General features: G+C 37.8%; 1 protein-coding gene across 1 annotated transcript; it reads right to left on the bottom strand.

Moving 5' to 3' along the window:
• Positions 1-827: 827 nt before the first annotated feature.
• Positions 828-15,582, bottom strand: prpf40a (PRP40 pre-mRNA processing factor 40 homolog A). The gene is made up of 27 exons (XM_044364896.1): positions 15,480-15,582; positions 13,617-13,697; positions 13,315-13,458; positions 11,220-11,303; positions 10,547-10,565; positions 10,436-10,455; positions 10,256-10,297; positions 9,483-9,593; positions 9,043-9,163; positions 8,713-8,737; positions 8,262-8,471; positions 7,929-8,034; positions 6,410-6,474; positions 6,145-6,309; positions 5,062-5,170; positions 4,724-4,874; positions 4,469-4,602; positions 4,074-4,188; positions 3,381-3,472; positions 3,132-3,248; positions 2,803-2,940; positions 2,535-2,630; positions 2,369-2,455; positions 2,128-2,218; positions 1,978-2,039; positions 1,733-1,888; positions 828-1,467 (listed from the first exon to the last, which is right to left on the bottom strand). Exons 1-27 carry the CDS (start codon positions 15,480-15,482, stop codon positions 1,378-1,380), a joined length of 2,634 nt encoding a protein of 877 aa, XP_044220831.1. The 5' UTR covers positions 15,483-15,582; the 3' UTR covers positions 828-1,377.
• Positions 15,583-24,483: the final 8,901 nt, after the last annotated feature.

Genomic DNA, 24,483 nt, shown 5'->3' with positions numbered 1-24,483 from the left:
ATTTACATTGGATATAAAATTGTTTACCTTGAGTCACGTTTTGTTTGGTCTGATCCTCTAGTTGGAACTATTGTAATGAGTTCAATGTATTAACAATATGTGCAGAGGGTCATTTTCTGTATTTCTGACAACAGAAAAAAAACATCTCTCCTGGAGGACTGCATATTAACTATTTGGATAAATAAATATGTTTTCTACATTTAACAGTTTCATTAAGAGCTGTACTTTTAACATACACACAGTAGCTGGTTTATTAGGTACCCTTAGCTAAAACTAACAGTCTACCAGCCTTGCTTTGCTTCCTGTCTGAAAGGTTTTAATGTTAAGTGTTTTAAAAACAGTTTTAGAGAGGTGTTTATTCAATTTTATGGACAATTTGGAGGCTGTAATTTGTGGTACTGTTGAATTTTATGTGTTATACTGAGAAGTGTTTCTAATATTCACTTCACTGATATAAAACAGGGTGGACAAAATATTAGAAATACCTCCCAGTAGAATAACGCAACTCAACAGCTGTTTTTAAGCCTCCAAAATGACCATAAAGTAAAATTAACAACTCTCTGAAAGCTAAAAACACTGGCAGCTGTTTGTAATTTCAGCACTTAACTGAATCAAAGACTTTTTTTTTTTTTTTTTTACATCTGACAGAACAGAGCAGGATCTATTTAAGGCCACATTAGGATAACAGTGATTGCATTTTTTAGGATCTGGTTGTAGTATCCTGTCACGAACTATATATGTAAGAAATTATACTAAAAACATTTCAGTAAAGTAAGGAGACAATTGATTTTGGCACACTGGACATCTAAAATATTTTACAGACATCATCCACTGAAACAGTATTTTATTACATGTAACTACAGTATGTCAATTTTAACAAATGCTCAAATTAAAACCTGGATCGTTTCTCGACAATACAGCTGCAGTTAAGTTACTGTAGATCAAATCAGAAATATTTTCCATTATTATAAGACACGTCTGTTTCCCTGAAGCATATTTCCTTGTTATGCTACTTTTCCAGGTTACGGACAATCATAGTGACATCAAGATATGCTTTTAATCGAATACAAAAAAATATTGGTAATGGAAAACATGAATAACTACAGTCAACTAAAAAAATACTTGAAGCTAACAAAGGCAAGAAGGGGGCGACTCGACATTTAAAAACAGATCAGTCGATCAGCTTCCTGATATCAAATTAGTCACCAAAATAAGTGTGTACGTTCAGTGTAGCATTTTCCCATAAATACCAACAGGAGGCGTCATCATACAAAGTCCGTCGCAGGAGGTGTGAACAGTAAAATCAGATGAGCTTGGAAGGGAATGCATGTTTGTAGAAGTGTACATCGACAATAAAAAGGGGCAGCAGACGTGTGTTCAAGGTGCATCCAGCTGTTCCAGTAAAGTTCTTCTTCTTTTCTCCAGTTCTCCTTCACTCAGCTCACTGCCTGACGTATCCCAGCCACCCTGATTACGACACAAAAAACACAAAGACTCAGAAATGTAATTAAATTTGAGAGATGTGTCAAAAATGTCAACAAGAAACCCCAAAAAGTCGAATTGCAGCAGCTACAGTTTAGAGTTAAAGTACTTAAACCAAATTTGGTATAAAACATACTTTTCATCACACAAATCTCCATCAACTACAACATCCATGTAACCTTAAAAAACAGCCATTAAAACATCAGTTTGCTGGGGTGGGAAAAAAAAAAAGGTAATTAAGATGAACAACCTCCTCTTTGGCTGCTTTCCTTTTAGGAGACTTCTGTTTGGAGTCGGAGCGAGATTTCCCCCGAGACTTGTCGTTCTCTTTATCTTTCTCTAGGTCCTTTTCACGCTTTCCATCTCGCTCTCTTCCTTTCTTCTCGTTGTCAGTGTCCGGCGATGCCTGGTCATCATAATCACGATCAGTACACATACGGAAATATTTCACGTATATTCATATTATATTTACTTTACGCCCTCCTGTGTACTTACAGACTTGTGGCGTCTCTTCTTTCCCTTCTTCTTGTGCTTCTTGGATTTCTTATAGCTTCTCTCTGGTTTCAGGCAGAAAATGTCAGTAAATGTCAACAGAACTGCGTTTCTTCTGTACAATGATAAACAGATTCACTACCAGCCACTCACCAGATTCTCCGCTGGAGGAGCGTTCAGAAGGAGATTTGGACTGCGATCTCTTTTTCTTCTTGTGGTATTCCTCATCTTCAGACTCTGAGCCCTGTGGAAACATTTAAGTGAAGAGATTCAACAAATAACAGCATGACAGGGGATGTTCTTGTAGATTTTTGATTGCTGAATTGTTTGTACAACAGCTTATTTTCTTTTCTAAGCACAGAAAAGACGGACTACACAGAGTTCGGCTACTGACCGATCGAGAGCGGGATCGTTTCCTGTGGTGCTTCTTGGACTTCTTTGAGTGCTTCTTCGTCTTGGAGTGGTGATGTTGGCATTCATGCTGTGAAAATAACAGATCCCATGTTAAAGATCAGGACGAATACATTAAGACCATTGCCGCTGTCACGATAAACAATTACCTCCAAGACGTGCATGAAGTCTTTGAATATCCGTTTCCTCTCTGACTCCAGGGTCACGTCTTCAAAGGCAGACTCTTTTAAGAATCTCTCTCTGACCTGAAATAGTAAAATGTCAGTCAGTACAAAGCACTGAGTACACTGACTAGAATCAACACTGACAAGACAACCTACTCATTACTTTTAGGAACTGATAAATTATTAACTCAATAGAGGGGGCAGAGGGAAATAAATCGAAACCACTGGTTTAGTATGTGAGTAAAGGACGTACTCCCTCCCATGTAGTCTCTGGCTCCAGCGGCGGCGTGGCCTGCTTCAGCATGTTCTTGAAGGCTGCTTCTTTCCTTTTCATCTTCCTCGCCTCCTCCTTCTCTCGCTCTCTCTCTCTGGCTTCAGCCTTCTCCAGTAACTATACAGGAAGAGGTTAGTGAGTGGGTTAAACTAATAAATAAAAACAATTAATATATGAATACTAATAATGCTCAAAACCACTTATCACTTCCTGAGCTCTGTGACACCAGAGAACATTAATATACACATATAATAAGCATTAACGTGCTGCATGACCAGTTGGCTGATGATGATAACAGGTGTTCTTACACTGTTGAAGGCCAGCTTAATGTTTCCTGCATCCAGTGTAGTGGCTCTCTTATCTGAGCTGATGACTGATCCAAAGTCATCGAAGCTGGTGTTCACTTCAACCAGGAAGCCTTTATCCTGAGGAAGGACGTATAAGGAAAGAAAAGGAAAGATTAACAGGTTGTATGATATAAAATAAAAAAATATACATATATCAAAATAAACCTCCATGATACCATGTTCCTATATTTAGATAATAGACCATCTCACCTTAAGAATATCTTTAATGATCCTCTTTTCATCATGGTAGCGGGCTTTTAAGTCCTCCACATAGAATTTGAACAGATCGAGGGGAGTGGAACCTGCAGAATACACCACATAAAATTAAAAAAAGTTTCAATTATTTTACACAACATAACGTAATATTAATAAGGTGTTTGGAACAGCTGTTTTTGCTCCTCGCCATAGACTTTATGTCTGTGTCTGTGCAATTCTTCAAAAGGAAACTCCCTCATTTTTTGTTTTGATGGTGGTGGTGGGGTGTGGTCTAACACATTGCTCCAAAATTATATTTACATCATATGTATATATACTGTATGTATATGATTTTCCCTAATAAAACCATATTATTCCTCATAGCACTGTCCAACATGGTGACGACCTCAACATGGATACAAAAAAAAAAGGTAAAGGACATAAAAACAGAGAAAACAGCACTTTGTGTGCTGAACGTTGGGACGAAAGTAAAAAAAAAAAAACATAAAAACAAAATCTAAAATGAATGGGGGGAGAAAATCTTCATCAATAGTGCACAAATGTAGTTCATACAGTATTTACAGGTGGAGCTGTGTATGTTTTATATCTGTGTTCATGTCATGTGCTGTTGTCTGCATCCACGTGCTTCAGAGCATTGAGGTCATGCGAGCTGTGTGTAGCCGCGTGTGCAGTGGCGTGTTGTCCTACCCGGCTGGCCCAGCATGTTGGCAAAGCGGATGTCTGAGCTCAGGGTCGGGTACATCTCCATCCAGGCAGACATGGAGTGAAGCTGACCGTGGTCGTGGAGCTCATCCAGGAATTTCTGAGAGAAAACAACAAAATATGAATTATTCACAATAGCAACTGCTGTTGTCTCATGTTTATACGAACATTTGTGCTTTTTCTAACTTGGATTAAGATTATTATCAAACTGTTCTCAACAGAAATAGAAAATACAAGCAGCTGCTATAATAGACTGAAGCCAGTAAAACCCACTGCAACACATGAAAAACATTTAAGACATCAAGTCAGCTTTTCTTTACCTGACATGTTGTATGCTTATAAGTATTTTAAGACATGTTTTGCCTCCTATTCCCTCTCACCTGGAAGGCCTCTCTGTTTTTGCGTTGTCGTCTCCTCTCCCTGAGAAGAGTCTTCTGTTTCTCCTCTTCCTCCTCCTTCTCCAGTGCCCGGATGTGCTCCTCAAAACAAATGAGGGCATCCTCTTTGTCCATATCTGTCAACAAATAACAACACTATTAAATGGGGGAAAACAAAGTTCCTCCTCTCTTTTAAAACATTAACAGCTCTGTTTCCAACCGCAGTAGATGAAAAAACATGAATTTCTGCTCTCATACTCTGTAGCTCCTCGTCCTCTGCAAAGGTGGGGTTGTCTAGCAGGTACTGCTGGGCCTCTGACCAGGTGGTGCGGTAGGTGACGTTGGCCATGTTGTCCAGAATGTTCTTCAGAGCTTCCCAGTTCCTCTTCCTCAGCTGCTTGGCTTGTTCCTGGAAACAGTGTATAGAAGAGGAGAGGCAGTTAAATCATACAAATGTTTACAAAGCTCCCATCCCCAGACTACATCATCCATGATATTGGCAGATAAGGACTGAAATACAAATATTGCATCATTTTGATAAACATGCTGTTCATAGACTAAAAGAGTGTTGACTGAAATGTAGAACAAAGCTTTACCTTCTCTTTCTTTGCTAGGTAGAACAGTACATCTTCATAGATCTCCAGCCTGTCCCTCTCTGGAACGCAGCTCCACACCTCCTGCTCACTAAACATCTGTTCTGCTTTCCTGGTTTTTGCGAGTAAACACACAAAACACACAGAGAGTAATTTAGGATTTTTTTTTTTTTTTTTTTTACACAATAACCCACATGAGGGCAGCATTTCACAGGCTAAATTTATGTTTAACACATTGATTCTTAATGCAGGTCATCAGATGCACAGTCATGTAGTTACACAAAACTCACAAATTTTTTAAAAGAAATTACAGTTTAAGTTCAGCCTTTCATGATGTGCACTTGTCATGAAAACATCTAATTTCCATGACCGCTGTTCCAAACTTGATGCAGCTCCACAGAGCCAGAAGCTGACGAAATGAAATAAGGTATTAAATGTAAGGACACACACACAAACATACACACACACACACACACAGTCATAACCCTGCTATCACTCTCCAACTGCCTGATGTGAACCATCCCAGATTACAGCCTCAGTGACAGCTGAACTCTGAAACTGGCTGGTTGTCAAGGTCACCAGTCGATCTGTCCGTCCCCTCTGCCCGTCATGATGACTTTCACCCAAACACCCAACCACAGAGTGCTATTGAAATGGATGTCACGCGGCATCAGGGATCAAAATGGAAACATTTTGACTGTTATAGGCCCAATTTCCAATCCCTAACTAACTCCTCACTACATATGTATACACATTTAGTAAAAAAAAAAAAGAAATTAATGTAACTTCTAGCATCTCTGTCACATTGATGTCAGTGAGAAATTCAATCAAAATGGTGACAAAGAATAAAACTGAAGACTAAGTTTGTTCATTCGCTGTGTTCTCAACAATAGTGTGATGAGCATAAACAGGTCAGAGCAGTTTAATAGGAAGTCAACTGTGTTGTAACACCACAATGGCGTGCACAAGCCATAGATGACCTTTAACTGATCCCATCTGCATAATTATATTGACAATTCAGGGAACCACAAATCAATGCAGGGGGAAAAAAAAACACATTTAATGTGAGATCACTGCAGCACTTACTTGTATCTGGTGGTAGATGTCATCTTCTCATGGTTCTCCAAGAACCTCTGAAAGGTTTCTTTGGACTCCTTGTATTTAATTCTGGCCTCCTCCTTTTCTTCCTTCTCTGTTTGGACTTTGTAGGCATTGAACGCCTGCTTCTTCTCACTCAACTTGGGGAGTGCACTTTGTTGACAAAGAAAAGTGAGAATCTGAGGTCAAAGATCTGATGTTTTCTCACTTGCCATTGTAAATAGGATAAAATGATCCCAGGAGAATATCGTACCTGTAGCGAGGATCGTTGATGATCATTTTCATGGCCTGTTCCCAAGAGGAGTTTGAGGACACACCCTGAAATACAGAAAAGAATGAAAGTCAGGATGGCTTGTACTGGCAAAGTGAAGTCAAATTTACATGTCAAATTTAAAACATATACAAACAACAGATGAAAGAAAAAGGGTAGTTTTATTGTACTTTTTTTTTTTTTAGAAAAGCATGTGAGACAGGAGGAGGAACAATGAGCTGTGCTGCTTTGGCTCCTAGAAGTCAACACATTTTCTTAATTAGTAATAGATGCTGGGTTAAGAGGTGTGGAGTGGCAATAATTCAAAGAAGTGCCACTGAGGACTTATGTAAGTACCCTTTCTGCCACTTGCCTCTCTCAGGGAGTGACTCCTTCATTCATTATGAACTGATTCCAACACGTGCCTCTGTCTTGTCAGTTGTCACAGTTATTCTAACTCACTGAAGCATGCCACTTTCTCTCACTGTCTTAATCCCAGCCAGCCCCCGTGCCTTTGATCCAATAAAGCTAATCATAAAGACAGAGCCATTAAGATCTTGCAGGAAATGGCAAGCAATCTCAGAGGAGAGCTTTGCGCACAAAATTAAAAGAGCCTAAATATAGCAGCAGTCAAGGTGGGTGGTGCTGTGGCCGCCTTGCAACCAAACACACAACACATCCTCGGCAACAGGAGGTGAAGCTTGACAATGGTGCTAAGACCTCCCAGGGTCTCATGGGGAGGGACAGGGATTAGATCTGGATCAAAATGCAAAGGATGCGCTGGTAAACACATGTGGTATTAACCTTAAAAACAGATCACATGCTGTATATATATCATGGTGCACAACAGACAGGATTTACATCCTCTGACATTAAGTGTCAGCGAATTAAAATAATATTTTTAAGTCACTTTGATGGTCTTGTTTTGACTGCTGGTGTTTATGCAGAAATTATGAAAACAAACAGACAAACCGACAGTGTCTGTTCTGATTTCAAACCCACATTTGTTGATCCAGGAAGCAGCAGCAGCCTCATTTAACGACATGATAAAATGGAAAACTCACTGTAAAGCACCACTTATTGATCATCTTAACATGATATTGTTTATCTTGATTTTATTGACAAACATTTGGTATGTGTAGTGGCATTTTCAAATCAACAAGCACACAACAGATGGCAAACTACAGCCACCTTGATGCTCCTTTGGCACTATGAATAAAGCTCAACTTCAAGAGAAGCACTCAAGCTCTTCATAGCTGTGAAGTGCACCACGACGTCTTGTTAGGGACTGACAAACAATTGATTTACTACAAGTATCAGTCACAACAAAAAGAATTTTAACCAAGACAAGTACACTGATACAAACAGTCAGTTTTTGTATTTGACCTGGTTCGTGTCAGGTAACATGAACATGCACTACAGGGCCTAGAGGGACTCTGCAGCCTCTCTACTCTCCTACAGTGTGTAGCCTCTACATCACCTACATGTTAAACCCATCTTGACAGCATGACCACAGACTCACTTTCTCCTTCAGCAGCTCTTTGAAGGCTTGCTTGGCCTCCTCTTTCGTGTTCCATTTGTAAGTCTTCTTCTGAAGTTCTGGCCGCTCTTCCTTTGCGACTTCAATACTGAGGGCAAAGGAAGGTCTTATTGGATTAACTCATCTATGTTTGGATGAAGGTATTTAGCATGTTTCACTCACAAACACACACAAAAAGACTTCCTCCTAGATTAAGTTGAAAAGTGTCAGCTGCCTTGTTGTCACTATGATCCCATGGTTTGGGGTTTAATGTATACAGTGTATATCTGACGACTGGAGCCAGTACCCGCCTCTGCATCAGACATAATTGTTTACCTGGCTGTAGCCTCTGCGGTGACTGAGCTCTCAGAGGAAGCCACAGGTGCATCTGTGGTCTCAGCTGTGTGATGCACGGCCGCCTGGGACAGGTGTTCCTCTGAGACCGCTGTTGCAGTTTCTGCCTCCATTACGGTCGCCATAGTGGCTGTATTATCTGCTTGCAAGACAGGAGCTGTGGTGGAGCTGGGAGCCGCTGCCTCTGCCGTTCTGAAATCATGCCATGACAGTACAGCTACATCACATGATCATAAGAATACCTGCGTTACAATATAATTGATAAAGGGTCATTCCATGAAAATTACTTACATAAGTCATAATAATGAAATGAAATAAAAAAGGTTTTTGACCATGGACAAAGACATAATTTCTTAATAACCACTACATTTGTTGTTTGTAATACACAGATGCAGCAGAGGAAAGTAACTGAAGGCAAACAGGAAGCTCTTACCCATTCTCCTCTGCTTTGATCATGGCTGAAATAGACAAAAGGAGACAGCTGTTAGGATACTTGTTTTCATTTCAAAGCACAGTGCAGATAAGAACAAAGCAGAGAGATAAATGTACTGAAGAAGCCACCACGTGTTCTTGTATTTGTGCTTCCTGTGCTTGTACATCAATGATGTCCAAAGCCCCCTAATGCATGGCGTTATTCATCAAAGAAGCCAGCGGTCTGCCATTTATCATGCTGTTAAAGGCTCATCCATGAAGCGCAACATTGCTCGGTGAGGAACATGACTTCTCATAACAGGTTTGACATCATCAGACAGCAGCTCTTTACCTTCCAGATCCTCCAGCTCTTTGGGTTTGGTCCATCTGGACTCCTTCGTCTGAGAGTTGTAATAATAAGGCTTCCCTGTGTCTGACTTGTACTCTTTCCAAGGACATTTAGACAGCATTTGCTGGACAGGAACAGCAGAGGGGGAAGATGTTAGGATCCATATGAAAGTTGTTCATCTATTTCATCAAGTATGTGAACAAATCTAATTGTATTTAGTATGTCATATTGACTGAAGATGAAAGTCAGTAAGTCTTGGCTAAAACAGGTACATTTACAATTTAATTAAAGTTGATTCACATGCAATGTGCCAAATAAATATATAAGTTAAAACAATTATGCTGAAAAGTATGTCTATTAACTACGTGAATATGTAATCAAGTAAATAGATAGATAAGTACATTTCACATTATAAATATTATGTAAGAGATAAAGAATTGTACTTCTGCAGGAGATTTGAGTTCTTCTGGTTTCTCCCATGTGGACTGCTTGGTCTCTGTATTGTAATAATAGGTCTTCCCATCCAGTGATTTGTGTTCGGTCCACAGGGACTTCTAAGGTGGAAAAAAACAACACATAGATGATCTCTCTCAGAATGAAAACGAGACCACAAGTCTACAACCATGGTAGCATCTCTGTAGCGGTACTTTGAGCTAAATGCAAATGTCAGCATGGTAACATGCTCACAACTACAATGCCAGCATAGTGATGTTTAGATGGTATGTTAACCACATACTAACATTTACTAATTAGTACAAAACACAAAGTACAGCTGAGATTGATAAGAATGACATTAGTTTTGCAGGTATTTAGTGATAAACCAAAGCAATGGACAGATTTTGAACAGATGATATTACAATTCATATTCTGGGGATTATGAATAACAAATTTCACCCCAATCTACTCAATAGTTGTTAAGATTTTTCACTCTGAACTACTAATGTCAACCTCAAGGTGATGCTAGAGGAAAAGTCAGGGGATCATTAAAGTCTGTAGGATTCACCCTCTGGGGATCATGAATGTCTTTTCATGCCAATCCATTTAAGAGATTTTAAGTTACTTCAGTCTAGACCAAAGTGGTGAACTGACCTACAGCCATGCTACTAGTGTGGCTACAAAGCAAGCAACCGCTTAACTTTTGTTCTATTTTAAATGCTTTTTCAGTTCTTTGTTGATATCAAGTCTTTTAATATACAACTCTCACATGTGTACAAACCTTCTTTGGCTGTTCTTCCTGTGGAGATCCATTCGTGGCACTCTGTAGGACAAAGGAATAAATGAAAGGTTGACAGACAGCAGTTGCTGGAAACACAGAAGGCAAAATGCTGGAGCTAATGATCAGAACTGCAACAAAAACTTGCAGTTACTGCATATAAAATAATAATGTTACACTTACAGTTGTTCCAGGTGCAGCAGCTGTGAAGATAAAAACACACGTTTGATCAGATACTTCTAATGAACACAAGATATGCAAGATGATTTGTAAATGACAGGTTAAGGATCTTACCTGTGGACTCAACACCAGGCTGTTAAAAAGAAGATTGTATTAGTTCATTAATTTTTTCCACAAAAAAACAAATCCACAAATTTGAAAGTTTACATCAGCATCTCTGTCTCTGAATAATGAAGTCAACTGGAAGTCATCATTCGCAATACAAAGCAACTGACAAAGCTTTCCTAATTAGTACAAAACTCCACACCCTCAAGATGCAAAATTATACTTGTGTTGATTAAGTGGATGTCTTATGATCTCTAAAGCTGTCTGGATGTTGCCACGGTAAATATATCACATTGCTCATTTGAATAACTTGTCTAATACTTAGTAGAAAAGAAAAATTAACATAGCATCAACAGGGAGGGGCCTGTGCATTTTATTACATTCATAGTGATTCACTGCTGAACCGAAGCCAAAACAAAAAAAGCAACAACAAGGGACACTGCAAGCAGGTGTTAATTTTCATTTTAATTAGACAATTAATTTAATGATATTTTTCAGCTGCTTCACCTAATCTGTGGTTAATAATAAACTCTAAATATATATATATTTTTAGAATCACTTTATATCCAACAGAAGTGTTACTTGGCTGTGCAATTCCTCCATTTAGTGTTTCACAGTTGGGAATGTATTTTTAAGAAGTGTGAAACAAGAACCCTGATGAAAAAGAAGTGAGGAGAGTTACCGGTCCCGTTGGTTGTACAGCCGCAGCTGGCATGCGAGGGGGCATCATCATCCCTGGCATCATAGGTGGCATCATGCCTGGCATCTAATAAAAGAAGCATCATGAAATATTCATCTGGCATTTCCATACCACCCAGTGAAAGCTTAAGTATCAAGACGCGGTGTGAGACGGGGTGTTGGCGTCTGTGTGGAAGGCTGCTTGCGACTAAAGGGGTAGAAGGTGAGACTGACACTGAGTCTGCTGTGCTCATTTAATAGTGTGATGCCACAGCTTGCAATCTGTGAAGCAGCAGCACACCAAACTATGTCCCTTCAGCACCTTTTCAGACTTGTATTGCTGGCACCTTGATCAAACACTCTCCAATATCACACTTATTTATATGGATGACAAGCTCACATATGCTCGTTAAATTAAACCAAAGTTTTGCTTTAAAAAATATATGCACAAATAAATAAATAATTACATGAATAAATAAAACTAGAGTGTGACCACCTCAACAGTGTTTAGTCAACTGTGCTACATGAAACACTAGAAAACAACCTCCTCTCTAGAGCTGCAATAATTAAGTGATTAGTTGATAAACAGGAAAATCAATTAGCAACTGTTTTGATAATCAATTAAATGTTTTAGTTCATTTTTTTAAGTAAAGATGCCAAACACTTGCTGGTTCCAGCTTCTCAAATACAATGATTTGCTGCTTTTCTGTTTTATATCATTGTAAACTGAACATCTTTGGGTTTTAGGCTGTTGGTCAGAAAAAAAAAAAAAGTATTTTTCAATATTATTTTTTAAACGATTAATCGCAAAAATAATCAGCAGAATAATCGATAATGAAAACAATTGTTAGTTGCAGCCTTACTTTGCTCAACTGAACTTTTTCAAAGACACATTAATTTCTGTGGTGAAGAGCTGAACAAATCAGGGAAGTAAAAAAAAAAACTTTTCTAACAACCAACACATGACGGAGTTGAAGGAAAATTTCAGTTTTTTACGATTTGGGTTTTATTTTCGTAGCTCTGGCCACCAGCTCTATCAGTTATGAGTTTGTACTCACCAAAGTAATTTCTGAGATCTCAGAGCCATCACAGCGCTAATATTAGGTCCAACAGGGCGAGATCTGCAAGCAGTCCGGCTCAGACAGGTTGGAAACAAGCCAACAGTTTTGCTAGATTAGCTGGAACTTTAGTGTAAGTACTGGTAGTGATGCTGATCATCCCTCATTGTATAGGAAAAACCTGTTTGATTGTTGGACCACTCATGTTTCTTGTCCCATCTGACCTATTTAAAAATAGGTCAGATGGGTTTGACATTTTGAGATGTCAGCCATTACTTTAGTGAACACGATGTTATCATAACTAATAGAATCAAGAGCTATAAAAACAAAATCCAAGATGTAAAATATACTAGTTTAACAATTTGATATTTCCTAACTGACACTTAATTTTTCAGTGCTATAAAGCTGCATTCAGGCTGAAGACAGCACTGTGTTAAAACAATGCAAGGGGCTCCGTTGGTGGGGGCGTGTTTTTTAAGGTACTGGTGAGATGATGAAATATGATCCAGGAAGTCCAGTTAGAGCTACAGCTAGGCTAGTATTTTATAACTCTGCAAAGTTATGATGCCGGCAACTATTTTGTCTTTCCTCATAACGATTTCGAGGAAAACAGCAGAAACATGGTGTGCACGTTGCAAAGTAACCCACCAGGAATGTGATTTTATGTGATTTTTGCCAACCCTGCATTGAAATACATTAGCACCCCTCCTGCATCAACACACTGCACACATTCAAATGAGTTTTTTCACACAGAGCTGAAGTTGGCTGTGTCATACAAACATCTGTATCTTCTTTCAATATTCTGCTTATAACCATCCTACCTATAATACTTCAAAAGCCAATCAACATAAAACAGTCCATGGAGAACTCCAGAGCAGCACCAAATGTCTTTCATTTGGCAATATCCAATCTAACTTTTCCATCCATGAGTGAAAGTCTTTATTTGAATCAGACAGAGAGGAGCAGCCAAAACACGAGCCACAAAGGCACCAACAAGTCCAAAAAATACAAAGGGACCCACAAGCATCTTACGGGGCTCACCTGTCCCATTGGAGGTGCCCCCATTGGCGGCATTATACCAGGGGGAATTATACCAGGGGGCATCGGAGTCATACTGGGAGGTCGCTGTCCCATAGGAGGCATTCCAATGGGAGGGAAATGAGGCGGTATTCCTGGTGGCCCCATCTAGACAAAGGAATAAAGAGGGAAAAAGAAAGACACACTTGATTAGATGAAGTACTAATAAACCTTTAATATTTACCACTCTTAGTTAAGCCCTGTACTACGAGTGGAAACAAAAGGTGAAGAGCTATTTGACACAAACATTTCTGTCACTGACTTACAAAGGGGGGAGGCATCCCTGAGGGCGGTACACCTGGATAAGGTGGCGCTTGGCTCGGGCCATTATTAGCCTCCGATGAAGACTGTCATGAATAAGAAACACCACAAAATGTTAGTTAACTCATAAGAGCCAGTGGTGTAATGGGTATTTAGCAGCATGCTTGATTCAATAAAACCACCACTGTGGTTTCTACAAATATGTCTGTAAGTTTTCTAAATATTGTTGTATTTGATTTTCTCACTAAAAATTAGTCAGTACTGTAGTTAGAACAAAAGATGTTTTATTATGACATGCACAACCTAAATCTCATTAAGACAATTATCAATTAAGACTAGGCCTAAGTGATACATTCCACATTTGCAGTTCAGTGCAATCAAAGGAGAACATGCTTAATATCATCCCATCCCATTTCTAAACTATAAGAAACAACACTCAGTATAACGCAATAAGTTTCAAAAGCACCACAAACTACAGGTTACAAAACTTCTCTAAAACAGCTTCAACGAAAAACTGATCATTTATAACCATCATGAAGATTTGATATGGATTATACTGCATAAGTTTTAGCTTGGTGCACCATTTATTTTCATTATCGATTAATCTGTCAATTATTTTCTCAATTAATTAGTTGTTTGGTCCTGAAAAATGTCAGAAAGTGGTGAAAAATGTGAACCACTGTTTCTCAAAGCAAAACAAATGTCTTGTTTTGTCCACAACCTAAAGATGTTCAGTTTACTGTCATAGAAGATCAAAGAACCCAGAAAATATATTCATATTTGAGAAGATGGACTCGGAAAATGTTTACTTTTTTCTTGAAATATGACTCAAAACGATTATCAAAATTGTTGGCGGTTAATTTCATAGCTGGCAACTAATTGATTATTTGACTAATCGTTGCAGCTCTACAGTCAAGGCCTTAAATACATGTTTTATCCTGACAAATGTTTGGCAGTTTTTCTTCTAAAATGACTATAAGATTAATCGATAATCGAAACAGTTGGCATTCAACTAATTGTAAACAAGTCCTACAGAAACAGTTAATTTTAGCTAATATTAATGATTCCTGGCGGTTTATTGGATTTCATATGTAGCTAATGAATGGACTGACCAGACAACTGAAACGTCGACTTAGCTAATTAGCTCATACTTTATTAATCAAAACAAATGCCCTCACAATCACAGAGTTTAGGAAAGGTGCAATCAGATGTTAGCTAATATCTGTGTCTGCCAAGTTCACGAATAAAGGTTCACATTTAACAATTAACGCGAAGCTAGGTTACGTTACAGTGGCTCGTCTTTGACCGTTTTAAATAGCGTTAACACTCACTGAACTGAAACACAGGCGATATTTAAACTCTTATCACTGCACCTGAGTAATGCTAACCTGGGTGACTGCCACAGTGTGAATGTTGCTGGTAACGAGCAACTACAGACACCGTCTAAACTCTGGTAAAGAATAATAGTATAAAACTAAGGAGAGACTTTCACTTGCTATTCTGTTAGCTCAATATTTCCCAGCCTAGGCTTTCCATTTAAAACAAGAATTTTCCGATGTTCAACCTAATCACAGGTAACTGGCTGTCAGCGGTGTCTAACCACTTTTAGAAATAAATAATAATAATAAAAAAAAGGTATTTCCGTTCCAGGACTTAGTCAAAGAAGGAGTGTGCCGCTAACTTAGCACGGCGCTAACACGACATGCTAACCCGTGCTGTTCTAGGACGTAGAACATTAATTTAACGTTATGGAGTCAAAGAGTCAGTAATTAACAACACAGTTAATATTTACATGTAAACTATATACAGTTCTGCCTTTTCTTTAACGATAAATACATGCAAATGTCCTTTTGAATGGATGTACTCACCATGTTGACTAGAACCTCGGAGACACTTGAACACCTCGCAACAACGAGCAAGACGATTGGTTGATCTCCGTCCAATGTAGAGAGGTCATAGGTTAAGATTCCGCGGCGTCATTCTGCGTCAGGAAAGCGCAATAAAAGAGACGCACAGTTTACTCTACAAGCACAACTTCACTCCTCACAGGTTTGTGATCTGGTTATATTTTGTATTTTCATGTTTGGAAATTGTATTTTCTTCTCTCTTTAAGATATTTTAAAGATATTCATGATTATATTTTTTGCGGCAAGGATATACAACTTTCTTTAATTTCAGTGGTAGGTGGGTTTTTAGAAGCCCCTTAGAGGTTTTTTCATCCCACCTGTGCATCTTTTGTTATTGTATGTTTTTTTCTCTTTTGTCTTATCTTATTATATGCACAAATAAAGAACTAAAAAATATATATTTTGTATAAAAATGTATCTATTTTTTCCAATAGTGGTTTGTTTAGAAATAATATTTTAATGTTAAGACAACAACTCTATAATTATGATGACTTTATTCAACACTATAGAATCCCTGTTTCACCAAAGGAATGTATCAATTATCTTTGATGCTTTTATAGGTTTTAAGGGAAATAGCATTCAGACTACTGACAGATGCAAGTGAAATAACTTATCTGATTCATCTGTTTATGTACATGTTTTTGATTTTATTTCATCCTTGCTTTGGCAATGTAGAGACCTGTTTCCCATGCCATAATAAAGCCCCTTTGAATTGAATTGAATTGTATATCACACTACCATATGTGACCTCACACTGAAATCGCTTTGTGCATAACATGACATGGAAACTCCTGCCTAATCAGTATCTGATAACTAACAAAAGAAGGGATATTGATATCAGCTGTACATTTTGTTGTAGCTCCCCTGAGACTGCTGGACACTTATTTTAGCCCTTTTGTCAGACTTTTTTGGAATAATATGTATCTTGTATCATGTCTATCTATGAACAGCCATATTGATGAACATTTTATTTTATTTTGGAAACATGTACTGTTTGGAATATTAGAGGATCGATAGATAGAAGATTTAGATGTCTCTAAATTGAATTACCAGCTATATATTTCAAATCTTTTAAGTGTACTGGTTAAATTTCATGGTTCAATTGGTTTTGACAAAGGAGGTCAAACAGCACATTAATTCAATATGATTTTCCTCCAATCCAAAGGCTGTAAAAACTATGAAAACCTGTTTTTTTATTTAAAATCTTTATATGAACTGTAACTCTTCCTAGCTCAGACTTTGTTTGATTATGTTTTTTTTTCTTTTCTTTCTTTTAGAAATGTTCTTTAAAAAATTATGGTTTTAATTGATATTCTTAGGTTAGATAATACTATCCTCATCCTGCAGTTACTCACTCATGACAGAATTCTTGCCAAATAGGTTCATCTGTGACACTCTTACAATGAATGACATTTTCTTCTGTTTTTTTTTTTTTTTTTTTTGGATGTTATAACAGATGCCTATTTCAGAATCTGGAGTAGCTGGTGTTCAGACACAGCAAAATTACCTTGGTCTATAGAGGATCATTGGAGAGCTGGCTGTGATTTCCCAATTACTGGCTTCTGTGACAGAGCTCTCCTGGCTGTATGTGGCTGGAACGAGTCCCAATGATGGTAGAAAATTAGAAAGTCAGCCTGCACGCTTTTTTCCTCTTGAAGTGCCATTCACATGGCTATGGTCCTCATTCTTTCCCTGTTGCTCTTGTTTTTACATTCTGGTCACATATTTTTCACACAAAACAAGGTTAAGCAGTAGCTCACCCATTATAAGAGTTATTCAAACAGAAAATGAGTGTGATGGCCTCATGAACACATTGATTTTCATTTATTGCTGTTCCTGTTCTGTAGTGATGCTGTGAATAGCGTCTTAAACGTTTTGAATATTCAGGCTATGTTTGCCAGATGTTTTTCAAAATGGAGCATGTATGTGACGTGCAGCTTATGCTGGTCAGCGCTGTTGTTTACTGTGAAGTTCTCCCTGGGATTTAAAGCGCTACTGGAGTGTGAAGCATGCAACGAAGAGTTGGGAAACAGATGAGCCCACACTCGAGGTAGACTGCAATAAACTCTGATGCATTTACTGACAAGTGCAAGAGAATTCCCTATCCATTCTCTTAATAAGCCAAATAGACAGCAAGGCGACAGTGAGGAGCAGTGATGGATTGAACTTCAGTCTAATGATGGGAGTCAGTCAACCACAGTGCATCACTTGTCTTCAGGAAAACAAACCAACAGATATCCACTCATAAATCAACATTATTGCATAGCTATAAATGTTCCTGAATTATATTCTTGGAAGATTATTTAAAATAATATCAGATTTGGGCCGAGTAGAGCAAAGTAGTTAGAGAAACTTTGCCTCAACCAGGTGCTCCTGGCAAGTGTAATATTAAGCCGTTTAAGCCTTTAATCTTCTTCTTTTGAGTCACAAACTGTTTTCACGTATTAGTTTTATACTAGAAAATTCAGCTAAAAAGATTTTTTATTATTTACATGATAGATTGATGTGAACTTTGTGAAATATGTGATATCAGGAATACTTAGGAGGAACAAATAGCATTTCATGATGTAAATTATTACTGTTCAGATCAACAATAACATATTTATGTAAAGAATTACATTTTAACCAGTTAAACCAATTAAAATTCTACATCCAGTTACAATAAATGAACATGTAGGAATTATCATTAGTTTAAATTTTAGCTCTGACATGAGCATCTGGCATTTTAAGATAATCCAGATGTGCATTTCAACTATAGTTGAAAATGAAATGTTAGCAACTGTAATTAAAAGTTTGATATAAAAATTAATTTTAACTGTAAATATGTGATATAATGAAACAATTGGTAACAGTTTACTTAATGTTCCCCTATTTAGCATTTACAACCTGTACATTAACGGTTAATAAATGGTTTATGAGACACTAAATTGTAGTTGTAAGCAGATATAAGTGTTTATTAATGTATTTGTCAACAGCTACAGAATAACTCCTCCTGTGGGCACCCATAAGTGGGGGCTGGTGTATAAACAGATAATTAATGACAACACATAATAAAAAATAAGTCTTCATAGAAGAAGTATATTATATGAATATAATTGCTAACAATACTGTACATCAATAAACACTCTTAAAAGTCATTTTGGTTGCTTATAACAACATTATAGTGTGTTATAGACTATTTATCAAATGTTTATATGCTGCTTGTAAATGTTAAATAGGGAAACTTAAAATAAAGTGTTACTAAAAGGGTAAAAGCTAAAACTGCTTGCCATAGTGTTTCTACCAGCAGGGGTGCAGTTCTGTAGCTGACACCATGTCCAGACTTCACTGCCAAGTATTAGTGAAAAAATATTTTCTAACATCAATAAAAGGTGTCTTAAACAAATCAAATATCACTCTTGAATAAGTCTTTGGGTTCAGACTTCTTGTTGATCTCCCCACCATCTGTTATTTATTCTTCATTTGTTTAGATTTTGATAATTTTGATAATTTTGATCAGATGCTGAAACCATTTCTCATTAGTTTTCATTCACTGCAGCTTTATGGACAGTATCTTTATGCTTTAATGTTCTATTTCTGTATCCTAACACAGTTTACCGGTGCCTCATTGTTGTGTGTGTGATTGATTCGCTATATATGAGGTGGTCAATGTTTGCCTCTAGCAATTCTACCCAGTGAGCTTTGAGTCCAGCGTGCTGCTGACCTGCCTTACAGGCACTCTTCTCTCATCTAACAATTGGCTTCCTGTCAACCATGGTCACAGTAACTATCAACAACACACAGTATTACATTTGCTTTTCAATTTCCCCTCTAAAAATAAAGGAGGCAGAACAGCCTTGACTTAGGTTACATGAGTGTTTAGATTTTCTTCTAATATTGTGAGCTTTTACAAAATGTTTCTCTGAGACTTTTGAGGGAAAATAGTTGCAAAAGAAAAGTCTTTTTATGATTCATCAAACCTTCTTTCATGTGATGATTTCACATATTCACCTTCGTGAGTTCATTTTCTCTCACTTAAGCCTCAATCAGATGTTTAAAGTGATCAGTGATGGATTTTGTAGCACGTGAACATGTAAATGGGAGCACGATGAGGTATATTTCTGGAACAATGCACTCTATATTGCAGCATTCTCTGCCCTGAGGAGATAGTTTATCTAAATGATATGGCTGATAAGTAAACATCCTGATCATCATTTTTTTGTTAGTTTGTTTTTGTTGCTTGAGGGTAACATGTTTTGTCTAAAAGCATTTTTATCCTCTGGGTGATTATTGGCCACTGTGATCAATGAAAACATGACCTCTGAGCTCACAAAAATCAAATATTATGACATTTGCTACATGCTTCATGCCACATGCAGTCTGGTTTATCTGTGACTTTAACACTGCTTCTATCAAAATCTGGGATAATAAACTTATTAAGACATTGTTAACTGCTGTAAAGCTACACTGAGCTCTGCAGAGCTGAGAAACTATTTTCGGGAGAATTCCTCACTGGGTTGCAATTATCGCGCACAAACACACAAAGCTGTTGATTACTGAGTACCAGCTATTCACAATCTCTTGTTCTGAAAGAGATGCTGATTTCATGGATATCAATCAAGTAGATCAAAGGGTCTACCATACTTCTCTCTTGCAATGCTACACACACAGACAGCACACCAGATTTTCAGGCTTTCTCGGATGAAGATGACAGAAAACCTATGATGCCAGAGAACAGCAGTAAAAGTATGAATAAGACATGCCTGCTGAATGTCATAGTAAATGTCAGACACTATACTCTGCGTCATACTCTTTTTACACCTTAAATAAAAAATCTCTGTTGAAAAGATTTGTTGTTGAAGCAAAATGTCGACTCAGGAAGATTCCCTACCATGGACATGCATATCTCATGTCTGATAAATTTGACATAATACTCAGCACTTGTGAGCTTCTGCTGAATGTGTTCTTCTTCTGTGGTCTATGAGGACGTGTGAGCACTTTGAGAGGCTCTAGGATGCTTTGTCAGAAAATGACGAAAATGACTTGGTCAGGCTTCTGCTGACAGGTTGTCATTCAAAAAAGACAGAAGTTGTCTGTGTGTGTGTCTCTGTCTGTGTAGAAAAGATGGATAGAGAGCGTCATACACACACACACACACACACACACATTTGCTCGCTCAGAGCTGAAATGACAAAATGGAAATGACACCATCAGGACTTGCATGACTGATTTGCTTCCCATGCACCTCTGATAAATATAACCAATCGGACACAAATGGTAATATACAGTCAATAAAAGATGTCTTCACTTTCAGAATTATGAAACTCTAAAGTCAGACTTGAATTAGGGCTGCAACTAACGATTATTTTCATTATCGATTAATCTGATGATTATTTTCTCGATTAATCGAATAGTTGTTTGGTCCATGTAATGTCAGAAAATGGTGAAAAGTATTGATCACTGTATCCCAAAGTCCAAGGTGGCGTCCTCAAATGTTTTGTGTTGACCACAACTCAAAGATATTCAGTTTACTAACGCTGAACAAGACTTTTTTACGTGACCAAAATGTTACAATTAAACTGAATTGAATTGAACTGAAAACACACTGAAATAGCAACGGCTACGCCTATACTCTGTGAATCTGGGGTTACGCCATGGTTATATTACCTAACCAATGTTTTAACATGATGCTCTATTGGTATTGACTCGCTTTTGGAGCCAGCCTCAAGTGGCCATTTGAGGAACTGCTTTTTCTGTTTTTGGCACTTCCACGTTGGCTTAATTTTTCAGCTCTGGAGGTTGCCGCCTGGCTAAATATGAAGCTTGATCCATCAGTTTGTTAACTTAGCTTAGTTTAGCTTAGCTTAGTGTAAAGACTGGAAACAGGGAGAAACAACTAGCCTGGCTCTGTCCAAAGAAAAAAAAATCTCCTTACCTGTGCTGTTTAATTAGCACAAACACAGTACTGATATACTTGACAGACACGCTAGTTGATTCCCTCTGCCTCCAGTCTTTATGCTAAGCTATGCTAACTGTCTCTTGGCTCTAGCTTCATATTTAATGGACATATATAAGCATGATATCTATCTTGTCATGTATGTTATAAGACATTCATTGATAGCCTACTAATGCAGCAATTCAAACCCACAAAGCCCAATGCAAATTTCGCAAAATGTTGAACTGTTCCATCTAATATTTTCTGTAATTAGTGACAGAGAAAAGGAAAATATTAGAGAGGGATAAGAAGGTCTGGTGATTTATTTCTATCCTGGCAGTGACACACATATGGCTCTTCACGTGGCAGACCTACTATTTCAGTGCATTAGCAAAAGTACAGGTTTGATTTATAGGATAATTGCATCAGACATGTCATAAAACTTGGTCATGCTTGTCTGAAATGCATTCACAACATGGTTGCAATGATTCAAATAGCAACTGTAGACACTAAGGATGTCATGCATGTAGCGTTTCTTCAATCACTCATATGTGCTATTTCTGGCGGGCCTCCATTTAGGGACGTAGCATAAAATACTGTTTCTCATTTGATGCATCAGAGGTAGGAATCAAGGTGGTGAGTGGTTTTCATTTGGGGATTGATGTCCAGCTGTTGGCACTTTCTGGCTGCTGTGTCTGTGGCCTATAATGGGAGAAAATGGCTGGGGAAAAAGGGAGGAGCAGCGGGAGCACAAAGAGGATACCAGGGGATTTATGTGAGTCTTCAAAATGGGCCTTTATGCTCCATGTCCCTCGTTTCAAATTTCCTAGAGAATATCCTGTTGCTGCAGTGTGTTCTCTGCATGATTGTCCTGGTGGTGGGTTTATCAGGACTGGAAAATAACTTGGCTTATTTGGAACAAGTGGGGTTTTATGTGAATGTAATACGGTTGCTACCATTTGAGGTTATTTTAGAAGCAACATTAAATTTTCATATGAATCTTATCAGGTCAGGCTTCTTTGGTGTTGTTCATATAAAGTTTCTTGGTAGTAGTTACCAGTGTTATGTCAGTGAAGTTCTTTTAAATGTCATATTTCTATATTTAGGATATACAAAAGAAAATTTTAAATTAAAATCAATCACTATATCAATGGGCAAAATCCACAAACTCATAATGGTCAACATTTTGATCACATAGAATAAAAAATACAACATAACCAAATTAGCCAAAACGATCTAGAATATAAAAAGAAATTAGTTTTCACATATTTGATTTCAATATTTACTGAATGCCCTTGTATGTGTTTAGTTTTATGTGATGTTAATGTGATGTAATGTCATATACACTCAAGAAATTATCTATATATAGCAAAGTATATTATATTGTTACATTATTGTTTGTTTCCTTGCTTGCTTGTTTGCTCCATCACAACATAAACAACATAATCAATCAGCAACATAACTGTGATTAAAGCTCATTCATTCTGTGCAGCATTTTAAATGAGTTCAGCTCCTCTGTATTTTTTATGAAAGGCGCTCAAATGTACGGATTATGCAGCCACGTATGAGAACTTTGAGCTAAGCACCAAAAGTTTATTTAAAACATGAGTGCCAGCAAGTGAGTGCAGAATTACATATGCTAGTAGTCATCAAAACTTATGCTCAAACGTAGGATGAATATTTTAGCCACAGGATTTTTTTTTCAGCTTATCTCAGCGTAAGAGCAAGTGGGTTACGGTGTAATCTCTGGATCAGCTATGGCTTTTAACCACACTCACCACACTGCTCTTGCAAGATTACTTTGAAATATAAACTGCTTTCAAGAGAGTAGCCCATTTAAACCCATCTGATATTATTCCTATCTCCAAGGAACAGCACAGGACTTTCTTACCCAAAGAGAAAAATACACCGAATCGATAAGCACATTGACTTCCATTGCTGAACGTAATTGCTGTTATATCCCTCCCCACTTCACAGAACATTGTGTTCGGGACATGAATGAGCAGTCAATTAGCTATTACAGTGCTCATTTGTCTGTATGTAATATCCTGCCTGTCAATCAAACAGGGAGACGCAATACAGATAATGATACTCGTAGTAGTTTATGAATCTGAATTCACGTGGATCGTCATTGGCACGGAGGAAAAAGTACCATGATCCCAAGTATCTGTGGCCTTGATGTGGCATCTGTTTGTGAAACTGAGCGTAGTTGTTTTGAAAGACTGTCGAGATCAGGTGGGGAATCAACATCAGGTGTGGAACGGGACACAGATCCCAGAGGGGGCCTCAGTGGGCAGTGTACTGTAAAATGGGGCAGCGGTGGCAGGTTCACCACACCTTGTTGAATCCCTCAGTACTTGACGAACTGGAGATAAATACCTCCAAAAATGTTCACTCAGAGGAACCATTTGACATCTGTTATGCAAGAGGACTAATTCTGTAACACACTGGAATGCTTCTAAACATCTGGCAATACCAATTAGACATGCAAGATTGACCACTGGCCACAAGAGAACAGAACATTTTGTTGTGAAGTTTTGCTGTGAGAAGTTAACTAGATTCATTCTTTGAATATAAGTAGATTTTCTGTACTGAACATATAAAAAGGGTCCTCACATCAATGGTATTTTCAGGACAGATTTTTTTTTAAAAATCTACTCTTTTGGAAAGTGACACAACTTAATATGTAGATGAAACTCAGAAAGCTGCAAGACATTCGACAAAATTATGTCTTTGTTTTCAAATACAATGTATGTATAACAAAATACTTTCAACTCAATGGTCCACTTACCAGCTCTTGGTGCTTTCAACTGCATCAAATAGGGCTGGCTCAGGTGTCATAATGTAACCTCAGAGAGTGGTCACCTTATGACATGTCTCTGTGGTGGTACATCTACTTTTTTGACATTATCAAATTGTAGAAGGAGCGTTACTGTACACACAAAAATAGGTGAAAACAATGAAGAGTAATGCCTGCTTAAGGCAGTACAAACCACTTATTTATTCAAATAGACAACTTTTTAATCCCAGCTTTGATGTCTGGTCAGGTTA

This window comes from Thunnus albacares, chromosome 11, assembly GCF_914725855.1.
Source record: "Thunnus albacares chromosome 11, fThuAlb1.1, whole genome shotgun sequence".
Lineage (NCBI taxonomy): Eukaryota > Metazoa > Chordata > Actinopteri > Scombriformes > Scombridae > Thunnus > Thunnus albacares.
This window is presented reverse-complemented; position numbering and strand designations above follow the sequence as displayed.

What these genes read in the sequence shown, in the direction of transcription:
- prpf40a (XM_044364896.1), bottom strand. An exon ending in CTGCTGCACCTGGAACAACT is followed by an intron (nt 10,298 to 10,435) that starts GTAAGTGTAACA and finishes TTTGTCCTACAG; the next exon opens with AGTGCCACGAATGGATCTCC. An exon ending in AAGAGCTGCTGAAGGAGAAA is followed by an intron (nt 6,475 to 7,928) that starts GTGAGTCTGTGG and finishes TCTGTATTTCAG; the next exon opens with GGTGTGTCCTCAAACTCCTC.